This window comes from Physella acuta, unplaced genomic scaffold (assembly GCF_028476545.2).
Source record: "Physella acuta isolate Inbredline_101_S28 unplaced genomic scaffold, ASM2847654v3 ptg000017l, whole genome shotgun sequence".
Classification (NCBI taxonomy): Eukaryota; Metazoa; Mollusca; class Gastropoda; family Physidae; genus Physella; species Physella acuta.
The window spans coordinates 1,064,825-1,077,262 of NW_026731537.1; the positions used below are offsets into that span (position 1 = coordinate 1,064,825).

At 34.1% G+C, this 12,438-nt stretch overlaps 2 protein-coding genes across 3 annotated transcripts; one reads left to right on the forward strand and one right to left on the reverse strand.

Annotated features, from left to right (window-relative positions):
* Positions 1-226: 226 nt before the first annotated feature.
* LOC131937529 (mitochondrial ornithine transporter 1-like) lies at positions 227-5,786 on the forward strand. Of its 2 annotated transcripts, XR_009386236.1 has the most exons (8): positions 227-424; positions 1,111-1,224; positions 2,152-2,372; positions 2,600-2,790; positions 2,907-3,079; positions 3,169-3,327; positions 3,471-5,348; positions 5,391-5,786. XR_009386236.1 is itself a non-coding variant. In XM_059295030.1 (7 exons), exons 2-7 carry the CDS (start codon positions 1,122-1,124, stop codon positions 3,611-3,613), a joined length of 990 nt encoding a protein of 329 aa, XP_059151013.1. In that variant the 5' UTR covers positions 227-424; positions 1,111-1,121; the 3' UTR covers positions 3,614-5,786. The 2 variants fall into 2 exon arrangements, 1 of the variants encoding a protein (XP_059151013.1); XM_059295030.1 differs by having other exon boundaries at positions 3,471-5,786.
* A 2,190-nt stretch (positions 5,787-7,976) lies between these two features.
* On the reverse strand, positions 7,977-12,002 carry LOC131937626 (uncharacterized). The gene is made up of 4 exons (XM_059295205.1): positions 11,570-12,002; positions 10,590-10,710; positions 10,192-10,314; positions 7,977-8,776 (listed from the first exon to the last, which is right to left on the reverse strand). The coding sequence occupies exons 1-4, from the start codon at positions 11,651-11,653 to the stop codon at positions 8,427-8,429; spliced, it is 678 nt and encodes a 225-aa protein (XP_059151188.1). The 5' UTR covers positions 11,654-12,002; the 3' UTR covers positions 7,977-8,426.
* Positions 12,003-12,438: the final 436 nt, after the last annotated feature.

The window sequence follows — 12,438 nt, forward strand, 5'->3', positions numbered from 1 at the left end:
GTTTTAATAAATTGAAAATTGTAATAGAAATTGATAAAAAATACTCCGTTGACCGAGATCAATCAATATTTTAGAAAAAATTTTTTTATTGTTATTTAAAAAAATAATAATTGCGCAATGAATGCTACATTTCGGTTTAACTTTTTTTTTTTAAATATCCCCTCCCATACCACCACCAGTATCGTAAAACGTCACAAAAGCCCGGTCTACATGGAAGGTTTTATACCTTACAATGTGAGAATTCGGTTTTTAAAACTACCAAATGCCCATTGATGACTTTACTTCTGTTTATTAAAGTACACTGTTTAGAAACAGCTGATGACTGGGGACCTGCACACTACAGACTACAGTCCAGTGTGTACTGAGTTAGCCGGTTAAGATAGACATTGACTTTACTTCTAGAAGGCCTTTAATATAAAGTCAAGTACGTGTAATAATTGTAATATTAATTTGAAACTAGATCTAGATCTACGCCTATTTAATATTTTTTTTTTTTACGGAATCTTTCTAACTTAATCTCAATTTTAAATTCTTTAGGACTTTTTTTTTAGGGCCTTCGGCCTTCTGTCTGTGAGATTAGTTGAGATTACTGGTACTACTAAGTGTTGACTGCTACGGCATACTCACCACTATTTATCCTATTGTAAGGCAGATAGATGGAACTAGATATGGAATTATTTATTATAGGCCAATATTAGTATTATTATTAGGCCTAGGCCTATCATTTTAACTTATTTAATATTTAAGATAGGCCTTCCCTTACTATCTTACTAATGAATGAAATAGTAAATACTAAATAGTTAGGCCTACTAAATGAAATAGCCTATAGGCCCTACTTTTTATTAGCCTAAGTAAAGTAACTAGCCTAATGACTAATAATGCCTAAATAGTATAATATATTATTAATAATTAGACCAATATGACAAATATATATTAGGCCTAATAAAAATAATTATTAGGCCTAATAAGTTAATAAAACTAGATTTATAGTAATTAGTAACTAATTAGGCCTATAGCCTATAGGCCTGGGCTTAACCAAAATAAGACTATAAAATTTGTTGCCATCTACTCTTATACTTTTGTTTTGAAATTTTCCACAACCTTATCAAGTCTTGAAAATTATGGAGCAACCCATTGAACTACTAACTTCGGAATCAAGTTTACTTGCACGCACAAGGTCAACTGCTGTTGATGCTGTAATAGACTTTACAGGTGGAACACTTGGTAGGTTAACAACTTTTGTTTACATGCTGCAAATATTGTACCTAAGACTCTTTAGTTAGTGAAGCTTTATATTGCATAATCTTGAGTGTCTGTAACAGTTAAAAAGGGGTATAGTAATTCATTTCTCCAAACCTTAATGGGTTTTTTATTTATTATTTTTTTCTGATTAAACCATAAATATTTACACACATTCAACTATGATTGCAGTTGGCCAGAGAAAAAAGCAAATATTTGATTTGATAAATTAGTGAGGTGGTATAGATGATAATCTGATACATTAGTGAGGTGGTATAGATGATAATCTGATACATTAGTGAGGTGGTATAGATGATAATCTGATACATTAGTGAGGTGGTATAGATGATAATCTGATACATTAGTGAGGTGGTATAGATGATAATCTGATACATTAGTGAGGTGGTATAGATGATAATCTGATACATTAGTGAGGTGGTATAGATGATAATCTGATACATTAGTGAGGTGGTATAGATGATAATCTGATGCATTAGTGAGGTGGTATAGATGATAATCTGATACATTAGTGAGGTGGTATAGATGATAATCTGATACATTAGTGAGGTGGTATAGATGATAATCTGATACATTAGTGAGGTGGTATAGATGATAATCTGATACATTAGTGTGGTGGTGTAGATCATTATCTGATACATTAGTGAGGTGGTATAGATGATAATCTGATACATTAGTGAGGTGGTCTAGATGATAATCTGATACATTAGTGAGGTGGTATAGATGATAATCTGATACATTAGTGAGGTGGTGTAGATCATTATCTGATACATTAGTGAGGTGGTATAGATGATAATCTGATACATTAGTGAGGTGATATAGATCATAATCTGATACATTAGTGTGGTGGTGTAGCGTGATGACTTAGTTAATCTCTGCTTTCTGCTGTCTCAGGTGGAATAACCAGTGTTTATGTAGGGCAGCCATTGGACACTGTCAAAGTGAAAATGCAAACGTTTCCGACTTTGTATCGCAATGGGCTCGACTGTTTTCTTCAGACTTACAAACAAGATGGAATAGCCAGGGGATTGTATGCAGGCACCATCCCATCTTTGGCAGCTAACATTTCTGAGAATGCTGTGCTTTTCTGTTTTTATGGCGTTTGCCAAAAATTAGTATGTTGCTACTGCTAGTTTTGTACTTCCATGTTATGATTTTTTCAAACATAAATATTCTACTTGAATAAAAAAAATAGTCCTTAATATAAGATAACATGATGTGAACATACACTAGATGTATCTTAGGAGAGAAATAATGGTTGCCCATTCTTTGGGGACTAGTAGACTTTGTAATGCCGACAGATAACAACATTAAAATAATTTCAATCTCTTATTCTGTCTAGGTGGCCAAGGTTATGGGAGGGAAGGAGATTTTATCCTTAAACCCATTGGAGAATGCCATCTCAGGAGCAATGGCTGCCTTTTTCTCCTCCTTCACCCTGTGTCCCACAGAACTGATCAAGTGTCGCCTGCAGGCCATGAGAGAGATGGCCACCAAGGGCCAGCTGGAGGGAGGATTGGAAAGATTAAAAATGTACATTTTATTTGAGAGCACTCCTAACTTTGCCATTATGGTACTTTTTTGTGTAGAAACCAATCTCCATTGTAACTAGACAGTTATTAACTAATGGTACCTAATTAATTTTCCAGAGGTCCTTTTGGACTGACCAAAGAAATCCTCAAGGCTGAAGGAATTCGAGGTGTATATAAAGGATTGACTGCAACATTTCTAAGAGAGATGCCTGGTTATTTTTTCTTTTTTGGGGCTTATGAAGTTTCTAGAATATTAATGACACCCAAGGGCAAGACAAAAGATGAAATAGGTTTGTGCCAACTAATTTGTTAGAAGAAATCGTTAATGATTACCCTTATAACAATAATCAACAGCATTTATCTTTTTGTCTACATCTAGGTGCTTTAAAGACAATAGTGTGTGGTGGACTGGGAGGGGTTGGTTTATGGGTGGCCATCTTCCCCGCTGACGTGGTCAAGTCAAGGATCCAGGTGCAGGCAGTTTCAGGTGTACCACCTACTTTTAGATTTGTCTTCATGAAAATTTTACGAGAAGAAGGTAAGTAAATCAGTAGAAGTATACATTACTTTTGGTTTGATGATAAATTTGTACTTTCTTAATTATCTGCTTATGTTGGGTTCAAATGAGTTTTGCTTCCATTTGTTTAAACATTTTTCATAACAATGTGTCTCTTTATTCAGGAGTGAAAGCATTGTACAGAGGATTAGGACCAACAGTGATTCGAACATTCCCTGCTACTGGTGCCCTGTTCCTGGCTTATGAAACAACAAAGAAATATCTAGGCAGGCTCCACAACTATTTCTATGGTAGCCAAGTAGATTGAGCCTTAGCTTGCTGTGGAAAATTGTGTGTTTTGACTGAGAGGCCTTAGGTAGATATTTTACTTACATATTTATTCAGATCTGAAAATATCACTTCAGAGTTTATTGATGTATATAGCATGTATCAACAAGTGCTTTGAAATTTTGTTTCAACTGTTGTCGCTCCTATTTGTCATCTCTTGAATTTTCACACACTCGTTTTAAAACTTGCCTGAGTATTCTTTTTTAAAAGGCCAGCATATAGTTTTTAATTTATGTACATTTTAAAACATTTATTTTAGGATTCTTTTACTGAAGTTTACTCTACGTTTTTTTTTTACCAGAATCTATATTTATTTAAATTATTGTCAATGATGTAAATACTAATTAAGAAGATAGTAATGACAACCATTATACTTTCTTGTTTATGTAATTCATTCTTTAAATAAATAACTTTCTTTACATAATAAACTGAGTTGATATTTTATTCATACTTGATCTTTTATTGCATTTAAGTTCTTCAACATATTTGTGTATAAACTAAGAATGTAAAAATTGAAAACTATTATTAATAAAAACAATATTTACAATAGCTTTAAAATTTCAAAATAAGTATAACAAAAATTCTCTATTTGTTAACAGTTTCCCTTATACAGCTTTGTGTGTTGCTGATAATGTTAAGAAGTTCTTCCTACAGCTACCCCTGTTAATTTACTGTTATTGTTATTTTTAAAACAGATTTTACTTGTGTATGATATAAAATAAAGATGTTTTATATATTAAAATGTTGACTAGACTACTACATAAACATTTCCTCAGGATGTTTTTGTTGTCAATGTAACCTTAAATATTTATCCACATTGTTTACAACTGTGCAATTATTTTTTAAATTTTATTTTATATTGCAAAAAGTTGGATTTAAAGTCTACACAAGAAAACATTGTTACAAATGTTTTTTAAAATTTAAGTATACAAAAGCTTCCTAATCTGGCATCTGATCTATTTTTTCTATTGCCAGTTAAGCTTTAAATTTATCTTTAAAATTTTAGAAATTTTATCCATTATTGCTTTTAACTTTCTCAAAAACTTTTTGTTTGCTTGAGTGAAATTTAAAAAAAAATGTTTTATCAGAGCATTGTTGTTTTACATTTAATTGCTTTGTTTTTCTCAGAATTCTTAGCCGATTGTTTCACACTTAGAGCTCATTAATTGACGTCCAGATATTTTAATTGAAACTGCGATTTGTTAGTGTCTTAGCTTCTATCTACCCATAAAACAAACAATTGTTAAAAGAAATAATTAAAAATGACGTGGATGGTTAAGAAATTTTTAATGAAGATTTTAAAATGGATAACTTTAATTCTTTAAAGAAGACTCAACTTTGGGATCTTTCACCAGATTTGCATTTAATTTTATGCTGTCTTATGATATGAATATGTCCATGTGTTATTTCATGACTTAGAATGTAACATTGTCAATATAAATAAGACCTCTGTCTTGTATTGACTGTTTCTTAATTAAGCCGTTTTTTTTTTTAAATATTCCTAGTCCAAGTTAGGTTTCACAAATTCTATGCCTTTGGTATAATAACAGTGCTATATATTGGTTAATTGTATGAATGAGTTTGGTTAGAAGATGAGTAGGATAAGATTGTGTATAACACATCAATTAGAGAATATGGTTAGAAGTTGAGGATGATTCAGCTAAGATTGAATAGAAAAACAGGATGTGGATCAACACATTAGACTATACCTAGAGGTGAACTGGGTTGATCAACACATTGTACCTGTGTGCTTACAGGTGAACTGGGTTGATCAACACATTGTACCTGTGTGCTTACAGGTGAACTGTGCTATCTTCAAAGGTTTCCTACCTGTTTTATTGTGTCTGCTAATGAAATTATGATTTTTTAAAAATGTTCAATAATTGTGCAAGTCATAAAAATATGTAGCATAATTCATATTCCCTATGTCAAGCATTGTATGTGATGTTTTAAAATGTTTTGATTGTTGATCAAATAATCAATGACGTTATATAAATGATATAAAACATGATGTTACATAAATTGTTGATAAAAAAACTTGATATTCTAGAAAGTATGTGTTCAGTTAGTGAGTGGGTTTGGTTTGTTTCAGTCTGTTATAATTAGCGAGATGGTGTTTATGAGACACATGATTAATAAACGAAAATAAACAAAGTATGTGTTGTTTTGTTCTGTTTTGACTTAAATTTTCAGGCTTTGTGTTTTGTAAGTCGGCATTAAAACTCGGCATACAAAGGTTTAACCAGAAACACTTTATAATGAGGGGTGGAGGCGGTTAACTGACAACATGGAGATGTTTATTAAAAGTAGAAATAAACTCTTAATCTAATTCCTGATATAAATAGAACGCCGAAAAATAAAAGTCAATGGTAAACAAAAATTTCTTGTCACCGAGTTTCAGCGTAAGTGAAGCGTCACAGAGGTCAAGGTCACACAACCAAATGTTTGTCGCCTCTGGTAGATGCGCGGTATCAACTGTCCAGAGCTGTCGTCTGAACAAATATCACAGACGATAAGGGCCACAATAAGGTTAGGCCAGTGAACTTTGACCCTCTCCTTAGATACCGACTGGTCGCCAGCTACAAATATTACGTCCAATTATGTGCTGTTGTTTACGTACATAGGCCACTCTGTCTTTGGTCGAAATGTTGGCAGACTTACAGTGAATAGCACATTTTCTGTGACGTTGTGAGTTTATTGTGACGCTATTTTTAGGCGACCCTAGACGTCATCATTTTAATAGGCGACACAAAATAAACCCTTAAAATTTAAGTCTGTTTTTGTAATAGAGAGAGTTGCCTGGAAGAAACCTTGACGGTGACATGTCGAGGGTGGGGCCTTCAGTGTGTATATCCCCCAGGTTGAGGGTGGGGCCTTCAGTGTGTATATCCCCCATGTCGAGGGTGGGGCCTTCAGTGTGTATATCCCCCAGGTTGAATGTGTCGTAGTCTACCCCAGTCATCGACAGCACGTCACCGTCCAGCTTGGCGCGCGGCAACGTGTATCTCTGTATCAACGTGATGCGGTCTTTCCATGAGGGTAGCTTCTCTTCAGGGGAAGTAACCGCTGGTTGTCCCAAGTTAGCTGGATTATTTTCATGGTTGTCTTTCTTTTTTCTGCGCATAAAGCTAGTTATGATGTGAGATTTCCGATAGCACATCCAATAAAACAACACTTCTGAATGTTCGGGCTAAAAATAAAACTCCAAGAATGCCGATCTTTCTATCAGTCCCTGACTTTATCAATGTTTGTTTTTTCTTAGGCCTCTCTCCGTCCCCAACGAAGTAGGCAAAATATTCGGAGCCGAATATCTGAAAGAAACCCTCAACATCACACACATCTGACAATATCAATGTCGGAGATGTTGTTGATGCTGTTGAGGATGTTGTTGTTACTGATGTTGTAGTTGGAGTTTTTATTGATGCTGTTGATGTTGTAGTTACTGTAGGTAAAGCCGATTGCCCGAAGGCCGTTTTCCCGAATGGACACTTGCCCGAATGCCACTTGCCCAAAGGCCGTTCGCCCGAAAAATGTTCATATTATATATTACCAGGTACACATTCTTAATCAATTCAAATTTGAAATTTTGATAATCAACACAATGTTAAGCATAAAAAAATTAGTTTATATTTTTAAATTTAGCTTTAATTTTTGAAAAATGAGCGATAGACTTGAAAAGCTGGTTCCAGATTTTTGTTGCCAGAAAGTTTTTCAACCAAAATTGAATATTTTTAAACATTTGTGAAATAAGTACAAAATTACTTCTGGTTTCATTAAGTCTAGAAAAAGTCAAAGAAATAACTACTAGAAATATAATAGTAGTTTAGTAAACATTTTTATTTTTAATTTGGATTAGTAGAGTCAGGGTGTTATGGTGATTAGGGATGTTATATTATTCAATATAAATACAATACTATTCTGTAAACCGTAAACCACTATTTTTTATTTTATCATGGAAAACATTTGTTCTTTCTTTTATTGTTTTACTCTCCCTGGCCATTGCGGTCGAATTCAAAGAGAATGTTGAGGGGAGTTTTGGTATATACTTATATTCGATACAAAAATATGAAAATGTGTGTAATCAATGGTTCCCAAACGGCTTTAATTTTTAAAAATGTAACTATAATTTTATAGCAAGCCATATTTTTAAAAAGATTTTTTTTTTTCAAAAATGAGTGTGATTTCACATAGACTTTTCATGCCTATTGCTTTAAAAATAAACATTTTGAATTCTTTAAAATTCTGTAAGAGTTGTGTTGTCTTTACATTCTTTTAATTAGTTTTGAACACCTTGTTTGAGGTCGCGGTGTAGCTGATGTCTGATCTCCATTCAACGCACATTGTTTAGACAATGTGTTAAAGCGATTACTTAATATGTAAATTGAAATTCATTTTTTTTTAATATCTGAGATAAAATGGTACATTTTTTTTTCAAATGTGTTTATTATCCAAATGCAGAATTCAGATTTATCAACAATGTCTATGTGGTAATAAATAATACTGAATTTTGCCGTAGAGCAAGTGGCTTGTGTATTTAGTGCAGACGATATTCATTTACTCAAACTCTTTACTCTTACAGGTTGCGATTCTCATAAATTATTGTCAGTGTTTTAATTGTATCACGTTAAATACTCATTATTTAAAGGGGCATAAGTATTAAACATTGTTCTTTCATTTTAAAATGATTTATTTCAAACAAAAAATTGCCTCATCATGACAGCAGGCAATAAAAATGCACAAGCTATAAAACATTTTTACTCATTTTCTAAAAATTAAAAAAACAAATATGAGATTTAAATTTCCTCACAATGCAAGCATAGATAAGAATCGTTTGTTCCATTGAATTTACCTGCTCTTAAATGATTTACTTCAATACAATTTTGATGTGCGACTCTAGTGCAAAGGTAACAACTTAGCCAACGTGGAGATTGGTTGTGCAAATAAATCCTGTTGTTACAGAGTGAACACAGGGGGTTTAAAGAAGGAATCTCCCTGAGGATATCCCATCCCTGATTGGCTGCTGCCCTCATTTTCTGATTGGTGTTCCCTGGAGTTTTCTTGTCTGCTTGGGCTTCATTGTCTCTGCTGACCGTTTGAAAACTTTGACCCAATTTTTTGTGGCTATCATCGCTCTGGTCAGGTTCTGTTTAAATAAAAAGAAACTAAGTTTTAGAAAAGTAAGTTTCGTTAAAATGTGAGCGATATTAGTTTTAACATATTAAAAATTTTATATAGAAAAAACTTTGAAAAATCAGAAGTTGTTGGCAATTGATATGTTGATTAATCGATTATTTCCCTTGGTTTTCTTTTTTTTTCCCATTATTAACAACGCTTATTAACTACGCCTTTCAATAACGTCGCGGCTATTTAATCACTAAGTCGATCTTGCCCCATGGATGATTTCAAATAAGACAGTGGAGTTTTAACTTGATAAAAGAACGTTCCCAGCTTGCAATAGGTACAGGAATCGTTAGAAGGATGAAAAAAATATCGTTGCCAAATGAAATTATAAAGGATCGCAGGCCAAAGGACAACAGTGGGAGGCAGCAGTAAAAGCTTGGATCAGCAGATAAACAGATGGGAGGAACACTTTAAAACCAATTACTGTTTCCTTTATAAAGTTCTATTTTTTTTCTGTTATGCACACGTTTGCGTTCTTTTCCTTGCGTATTTTTTTTCCTACTCTATTCTATTCTATTTGAAATAAACTGAAGTGATCTGCTTTAAACTTCCCGTAATTCGTACTTTGAAATTTGTACTCAAAACTTTGTTAATATACTTTTTAAATAAATTAGTTTAAAAAAAAACCACATGACCTATTTCAGCCATTTTGTTTCAATTTCTGTGAATGATAAATATCAACAAAAATAATTGTTTTTGGCTTTTTTTTTTTACATTTTGTTTAGTTACCGAAAATGCTAAAAACACTAATTACATCCAATCTTTAGTAATCAAATAGATTTTTATAACCATATTTATTTTAGTAACATTGTACATGATTTTAAAATATTTAATAGGCCTTACGAATAACTTTGAAACTATTCTGCCCCGTGAGTACTTTGTCGCCTACATTCCTTTTAAAGAGCACCATACAAAAGGGGCACGGTGGCAGACAAACTTGGCTGATTAAACCAGAGACAGTACCCGCTTCCGCTGTGGTAGTGTACCTCAACGTCCTAGAGACATGGGAGGGTGAATAACGTAGACCCAAGACTTTCATGGTGGTAGTGTACCTCGACGTCCTAGAGACATGACCCAAGACTTTGATGCATCTCAGTGAGTCTGGGCGGTAGTGTGAACATACCTGGCCACAACAACAAAGCTTCAAGAAGTATAACGCCGGCATTGCTTGCATTTGAACAACTTAGTTCTAGAAAACAAGGTCACGCGTCTAAAAATACACAATTGGTAACGCATTGGTAAAGCCATACCCCTCCCCCACCCCATTCCCGAGTAGGACTAAAGCTTCCCCGATCCGACTAAAACAACTCCCACCTTTACTGCCCCTCCCCACTGGTCCTCTGCCCACCCTACTGGTATAACACCAGTGAAGTTTACGTTTATCTGTGATCCCTGAAGCCTCCGTGTTCTGTAACTTGTCCTCTTTTGTGTGTTGCCGCAAGATGACCATAGGCATCCCTTCCAGTAGCTCGTAGTTCAGTGACCGGTATGCTTTTTCAGCTGAAAATAAATGAGCCATAAGATTTCCAAATAACCTGCTTATTTTGTTTACAAATATTTTATAAATATCGTTTTATAAGAGGCTTAAGAGGCATATCGTGAAGTCTAGCTTAACTCTTGCAGCGTAACGCAAAGTGGCTTGCAGTCTATGTTATAGCGATTGACATAAGAAATCTACTGTGGCCACACTCCAGTTCAACTGGCTACTAGAGTAGATAACCATAGACTGTCCAGTCTAAATGAGGTCAACCTAGTACAGTTGTCCAGCCACTAACCTTGGGCAGCATCATCAAAGTCAACATACGCATAGCGTAAAGAATTTCCTGTGACACCCTTCCAAAACAATTGAACGGATGTTACTGTCCCCATAGGAGAGAACTTCTTGTACACCATTTCCTGCAAACAAATAACAACAACAAATGGCTACATCTGTTTTCTTTTTCTGATAACGATACTTTAGCCACAAATATTTTTGGTTGAAATCTCCGGCATGGTACAACATTGTATCTGTCTATAATTTTGTCACCATTGCCGTTAGGATCATTTCTAGCGTTAGAATCAGTGTATATATATATATATATATATATATATATATATATATATATATATATATATATATATATATATATATATATATATATATATATATAAAATTTGTCCATGGTATCATTTGTCCTGATATATTTTGTCCTGGTAACTTTTGTCTGTGAGATTATTTGTCCGTGACATATTTTGTCTGAGATCATTTGTTCTGTCACCGTCATATTATGTAAAATAATTCATACATATGTACAAATGAAAGAAATTTTCATTAGTTACCTCTATCGCATATGACTAACTAGATCTAGACCTAGTTTCATTTGAATTTACGACGCAAAAATAAAGGTTTTACCTAAAGTCAGTACTAGTAAGTAGGACTAGAATCTAGTAGTGACTAGCTAGGGTTAAGAGTGCTAGATCTATTAGATCTAGCTCTAGATCTAGTGCAAGGGCTACGGCAAGGATCGGTGCTGAGACACTAAAGACTCAGACTAAAGAGTGTAAAGATTTCCAAAACAAAGGATTACATTTTACATTAACATCGATAAACCCTACCCACGGCTACCTTTCTTACAAAAACAGACCATGTGTGTTTAGTTTTAAATTAATTAGATTTTATTAGATCCAGATCTAGAAATCTAGTAATATTATTAAAATTAAGTAGATTTCTAGATTCTAAATAAAAAAGACTAGATCTAGATCTAGATGTAAATACCTCGTTGACATGAGGCAAAATCTCCACAATTAAAACCGAAGAGGCTGACTTATCAGCCAAGTCGTTAGTCTGAGTAGAAGTCATGACTTCAACAGTTTGCTGGAGCTTAGGACGTCGATCTAGTCTTGTCAGTGCAAAAACAGGAACAAACGTTTTATTTCGAAAATAACTCAAAGATTTTAGATTGCCTCTGAGAAAGTTTTGTCAATTCATAAGAGAATGACGTCACACTTCCTTCGATTAAAGACGATAAATTTAAGTGTGTACTGCAAGTCAACGATATTGGGAATTCCCACCGACGTATGGTGATCGAGTAAGGCACAGAAGAAATGGTCACCCAGAAATATGTTATTCGACATGCAATGATTTTTTAAATTTTCAAGCTGCACTTTAGACTTGTATGAACTTATTTTTGTAACTTTAATTTGATATGGTTACATCTCCCATGGTTACAGACTTAGTAACAAAACTGGCATGTTATATCACAGCTGTTTGACTGTTTGCGCTAGTCCCACAAACTTTGTCATGACTGTTACCCAAGCCCCGATCCTTACAGTAATCCTGCTTCCTCTAATCAACACCTAACAACAATAGCGGCAGATATTAAATAATTTGAAGCCATTCTTTATCGTCTGTCTAGCATTAACATACTTATTATAACCAAGATTGTTTTGTTTCCGGCGCATGACATTCCAGAACACCTCTGGTAGATGTTTGTCCGAAGTTTGTCGCCTCTGGTAGATGCGCGGTATCAACTGTCCAGAGCTGTCGTCTGAACAAATATCACAGACGATAAGGGCCACAATAAGGTTAGGCCAGTGAACTTTGACCCTCTCTGTAGATACCGACTGGTAGCCAGCTACAAATAT

Excerpts from the sequence above, each read along its gene's own strand:
- LOC131937529 (XM_059295030.1), top strand. The coding sequence starts at position 1,122 with ATGGAGCAACCCATTGAACTACTAACTTCGGAATCAAGTTTACTTGCA. Across the intron at positions 1,225-2,151 it reads CTTTACAGGTGGAACACTTG|GTGGAATAACCAGTGTTTAT; the intron begins GTAGGTTAACAA and ends CTGCTGTCTCAG. Across the intron at positions 3,080-3,168 it reads CAAGACAAAAGATGAAATAG|GTGCTTTAAAGACAATAGTG; the intron begins GTTTGTGCCAAC and ends GTCTACATCTAG.
- LOC131937626 (XM_059295205.1), bottom strand. The coding sequence starts at position 11,653 with ATGACTTCTACTCAGACTAACGACTTGGCTGATAAGTCAGCCTCTTCG. Across the intron at positions 10,315-10,589 it reads CTTTGATGATGCTGCCCAAG|CTGAAAAAGCATACCGGTCA; the intron begins GTTAGTGGCTGG and ends ATTTATTTTCAG. Across the intron at positions 8,777-10,191 it reads TTCAGGGATCACAGATAAAC|AACCTGACCAGAGCGATGAT; the intron begins GTAAACTTCACT and ends TTATTTAAACAG.